The sequence below is a fragment of the Lathyrus oleraceus genome, chromosome 5, assembly GCF_024323335.1.
Source record: "Lathyrus oleraceus cultivar Zhongwan6 chromosome 5, CAAS_Psat_ZW6_1.0, whole genome shotgun sequence".
Classification (NCBI taxonomy): Eukaryota; Viridiplantae; Streptophyta; class Magnoliopsida; order Fabales; family Fabaceae; genus Lathyrus; species Lathyrus oleraceus.
In genome coordinates this window covers 590,755,517-590,760,879 of record NC_066583.1, presented here as the reverse complement: position 1 = coordinate 590,760,879, position 5,363 = coordinate 590,755,517, and the positions used below count along the sequence as shown (strand labels likewise).

Sequence of the window (5,363 nt, the reverse complement as noted above, 5' to 3'; positions counted from 1 at the left end):
GACATTTCTTACTCTCTCCTTGAGTCGTTGGATGTAGGAGTGGCAAAACGGACCCGACACGCCAGACATGCTTATTTTGAGCATTTTTTTCGTATGACAAACCAAGGTTTTAAGTTTGCACTCTCTAATATGTCTGTTCCATTTTTTTATGGACGGATATGAACATTTTTGTGTGTGTAAACTTTAGCATTTAGGCAAGATCCAAAAAATCGTCTAATTAATCGTCTACTGAACGTTGTATATTGTTGGAGTTAATTGGATTCGACTTTCCTTAGATCAAAACAAATATCATTTTAATAAAATTACTTTTTTTTTCAATTTTATTTATTTATATATCTTCTTAATGTGTAAAATGACTAAGTTGAATCCGATCATTCATTTTAGAATTGAGATGAAAAACCTAAATAAAGTTAGTTGAAAAAAGAAAGAATGATTAATTTAGTTAAAAACATGATCACTTAGTTTTCTATATCTTTTAACCTAGGACATACTCCTAGTACATAAGATAAGATATTACTAAAATATGAAAATGGTAAATTGTTGTAATTGGAATTTCGAACAAAAAAACATTCAAGCTTTGACGACAGCTCATAGCAGTGGTTGACGGCAAACGGAGACACGAACAACACAACACCAAAATAAAAACACTATCTTTTTTCTTTTTCTTTTTCTTTTCTCTTTCTGTCTTCGAAATCATTCATTCATTTTTGCAATTTCCGGTGAGGCCAACGGTGAAACATGGCCGCGTCTGGTGAGGATGATGCCTCCAAACAAGACCTCTTTCACCTCATCAAACGCTTCGGAGCTTACGTTTCTTTCAAGATCTCCGATCTCTTCTCTCTCTCTTTCCATAACCTCGTATTTCTCTCTCTTACCTTCAATTTTACCTTTTTTTTTCTTTTCAATATTTGATCATTCTATTGGATCTGATGCATGAATTAAACATATTGTTATTGTTGTTTGCTTGTGGAATTCGTAATTATTTGTTCCTGTTTATGATTGTATGAAATTTCGATTTTTTTAATGAACTTTTTTACCCCCTTTATCATTGATTGAATTTTTGGGAACCAGGGTTGGATAATTCTCAACCCAAAGACTGAAAGTTTGTGTTTTTTTAGAAAACTGAACTGGGTTTTTTCCTGAGTTTAATTTAATGTTGGGTGTGGGTAGAACTAGAAGCTAGAAAGGATGAGTTTTTTTTTTGTGTCATGGTTATTGTCAAAATTGGGAAAAGTTTTTGACCTAATATTCATTATTGTAGCGCGCAATAGGTAGGGGTTAAGTAGTATAAATGATCAATGTGATGTTTTGGTCTTTTTGTAGATCATGTGTACTTGAGGACTTTTAATAATGTCTGACTTCAATCATAACTATGTCTAAACTTTTACATATGATTTGTTGTGATTTGTCAAGTTTTTATACAGATTGTGCATCCAAATTAAACTCGTGTTAATAATCCGAACCTTGTGTTACTGTACTTGGTATTAGGATATACGCACTGTTGGGGCGGTTGCTGGTCTTGCTGTTGCAATTGTTTTCACATGGAGGCTGTTGAGATCTCCCAGTGATAATCAAGGGAGGCAAAGAAAACGGCAGGGTGCTACATCTAGTAATCCTGGAGTCAGCACACATTCTAATACATCGGTTGTTCCTTCTGATGCTTGTTTACCTTCAGATGAATCAAGGGCGCAAAATGTCGTCGATGAGTTCTTTCAACCTGTCAAGGTATTCTGTGTTTTGTTTTGCACTTTTCTTTGTTTAATGATTCAGAATTCATGCGATTCATGATTGTTTTTGGATGAATTGACATCAGATTGAGCTGTGTTTTTATAGCTTTGAATGTGATTGGAAATTCTAAGTTTGCTTTTTCCGTAACTTTTTCAGCCAACCTTGGGGCAGATAGTGAGGCAGAAGTTGAGTGAAGGAAGAAAGGTAATTAAACTTATTCTCTGATAAATTTTTCCTTAACACGAGGAACTTTTATGTTTCAAATTTGTTTTGTTACTTGTTAAACGTTGGTTTGACCAATGCTTCCTGACTTCTATGACCAACGAGTTGTGTGTAGGTAACATGCCGTCTTCTTGGAGTAATCCTTGAGGAAAGCAGTCCAGAGGAGCTTCAGGTTGTGAAATTTTCTTTTGATACATTTTTGTTTTATTTTATGACCTTAACCCAGAAAGATATTAATGCTTTTCATTCTGTTATCGGCAGAAACAAGCAACCGTGAGATCCTCTGTGCTAGAAGTGTTATTGGAAATAACTAAATTCTGTGATTTGTATCTCATGGAACGGGTTCTGGATGACGAAAGTGAGGTGTGTATTCTTTCTCAGCATAAATCAATCACTCATCACATCTTATCTAATGAAATTAATGGAACTGATGCATAATACTTCATGTTATATGCTGTAAACTCAGCATTTTCCAGCGTCATCATTTTTTTAGTAACCAATTGATTATGTAAAATTGAACTGAGATGTGTTATAGTTGCATGAAGCAAAACACCTTACCCTAAGGTTCAGCATTTAGAACTTTTGTTGTCACCATTGTCGATGAAACATTTGATATATGAAATTTTGTTATCATTTTATGATATTTTCCCAGCTTGAAAGTTGAAACAGACATACTGTTAAGTTACTAATCTCATGCAACTACTAATTTGAGCTAGTTGAGAGAGATCATGTATTTCTTGCAGCTGTTAGTCTCAGACTTCAAACAAAAATTGATTCCAGGCCTAATACTCCTCTTGTTACCCTATTGTAGCATACCGTTTTGTTAAATTGTTTACACTTTATGTATGGATTTTTTTCTGCAGAAAAGAGTTCTGGTCGCGTTAGAAGAAGCAGGGGTATTCACTTCAGGTGGTTTGGTCAAGGACAAGGTATGTGAACACGCATCAAACAGTTGTGTTTTTCTTTTTAGAACATAGCTACCTTTTTGCTGGGCAGTGCTGCATTTTTGTCAGACAAGTTTGGTTATAAAAAAGTACTTTTCCACACTATGAAGTCATCCTTTTGTTGTCAGCCAAATTTGCATATAAAAAAGTACTTTTCCACTCTATGAAGTCATCCTTTTGTGTGCAGTAGTTTACACATGTTGATTGACAACATGAAAATAGCTATACCATTTTTAATTTAACAATTTAAACATTATCTTTGACTTTGACTATGAACATGAGTATGGTATTAAATATTGTATGGATAGACATCTTGATCAGAGATGCCTCTACCTTTTTATTTTAATTTTGGATGGACTTAGGGAACACATCCAAGAGATAGATGCATGCTTTTTACAGATGATATATTTCTACTTGTAGAGGCGAAAGAGGATTTAAATTAAAGGTTGGAGACAAGTTTTAGAAGTGCATGACTTTCGGCTAAGCAAAAGTTAGACAAAGTATATGGAATGTAAGTTTAGCAAGAGGAGAAGCGTTTTTAACCTTGAGGTGAAAGTTGAATACCATATCATTCCACAAGTCGCGCAATTTAAATATCGTGGGTCTATAATACAAAACGACGGAGAAATAGAAGGGGATGTAAACTATTAAATTCAAGCTGGGTGACTGAAATGGAGGAGGGTTACGGGTGTTTTATGTGACACAAGGGTACCACTCAAGTTGAAGGGAAAATTTTATTGGATGGCGGTAAGACTTGAATGTTGGGCGGTTAAAATCAACACGAGAATAGAGTAAGTGTAACCGAGATGAGGATGTTGCGTTGGATGTGTGGTAAGATTAGACATGATAAGATTAAAAATGACAATATTAGAGAGAATGTTGAGATAACATCTATAATAGAAAAGATGGTGGAAAATAGTTTTAGATGATTTGGGCATGTAGAGAGAAGATATGTAGATTCTGTGGTGTGTGGTGAGAAGAGTAGGTCAGACGGAGTGAAGTCAAACAATTAGAGGTAGTGGAAGGCCTAAAAAAACTATTAAGAGAAGTTATTAAAAAGATCTTTAGATTAATGATTGGGATAGAAGCATGATCCAGGATATAACATTACGGTGGAAGTTTTGATCCATGTAGCCGATCCCTCTTAGGGAGATAAGGCTTGACTGTAGTTGTTTTTCAAAAGAATTATGATTGATGTTGAGAAGAATAAAGACAGATTTGAAATGGAATGGTCTAGAAAATGAACTGCCAGCATGACTTAGAAGGGGTCACATTAATGATGACTAAAGGATTTAATTACTATGCAATTACCTTGTTAAAAGGTTTTACATAGACCTTCAATCATTTTATGAAATAGTAGTAATATTATAACTTGACACTAAGGTAAAATGTGATTTGGTTCTTGTGTATAACTTTTCTATCTTGGCAAAACATGATTATTGATTCATAATGATATATGTTTGTGGTCATTTGCTGGCATTGCTCTTTTCGGAAAAAACCTTGGAACCTGAAATTCTGATGCCTGCAAAAGTTATAGTTTCTTGTCATATCATTAGAGATGTCGCAAAATTAGATGGCAACAAATACTCAGACAAAATTGTGATTGTTGCAAATGTTTGTCTTGTGTATCTAATGAATGCCGTAAATATCCACGAGTTCCACAAAACGTATGCTTCCTGCTTGTGCTTCAAAACAACCTTTTTGTTCCCTATTTTGATATCTGGTACCTATATGCAGGTTCTTTTCAGCAGCATTGAGAACGGACGATCGTCCTTTGTTCGGCAATTGGAACCAGATTGGCATATCGATACAAACTCTGAAATCATAACTCAGTTAGCTGTATGTTACTTTATATCTCGACATCATTCGGCTAGTCAAATTCATACTCTGATATAATATTAAGATATTAACAACCATATAATTATTTCTTCGAAGCTACAATATCCTTCTATGTTATGATGTGTTTCTAATGATGTTGCAGAGGTTTATCAAGTATCAGCTCCACATATCGCCGTATAAAACAGAACGAACCGCAGCTAATGTGTTCAGCGCTCCAACCTTGGAACTCTTCTTCGGATCCGCATGAAAACCAAATATCACTACTAATCACATAAATGTGTCTACTGGTTTGGTTTCTGTCTGCATCTTGGATCCAACCTTCAACCATACGTTTTTTCTAGATGGATGAGAAAACTAGGTTAGATTTTCTTCAAGCTTTAATGGGTTCTCACCCTAGGTTGGTGAAAGACCCGTTCCTGTGCATGTGTATGATGCCTTGAGGAAGAAGTTTATATTTGTTTTCTTTGTTTACATTTTGTTTGAAATTTGTGCATTAGATTCAGACATTTTGGACCAACAAAGTAGCAATTTATATTAGATGTTTGTATTCTATGTATTTAACATTGATAATTTGTCATCATGAACATTATTACCTTAAATTCCACAAAACCAACAAGTGGTATTATTGCA

General features: G+C 34.6%; 1 protein-coding gene across 1 annotated transcript; it reads left to right on the top strand.

The window, feature by feature from the left end:
* The first annotated feature begins 460 nt into the window (after positions 1–460).
* Positions 461–5,363, top strand: LOC127086768 (peroxisome biogenesis protein 22). Its single transcript, XM_051027567.1, has 8 exons — positions 461–858; positions 1,489–1,725; positions 1,885–1,932; positions 2,066–2,122; positions 2,212–2,313; positions 2,814–2,879; positions 4,632–4,733; positions 4,876–5,363. The coding sequence occupies exons 1-8, from the start codon at positions 739–741 to the stop codon at positions 4,978–4,980; spliced, it is 837 nt and encodes a 278-aa protein (XP_050883524.1). The 5' UTR covers positions 461–738; the 3' UTR covers positions 4,981–5,363.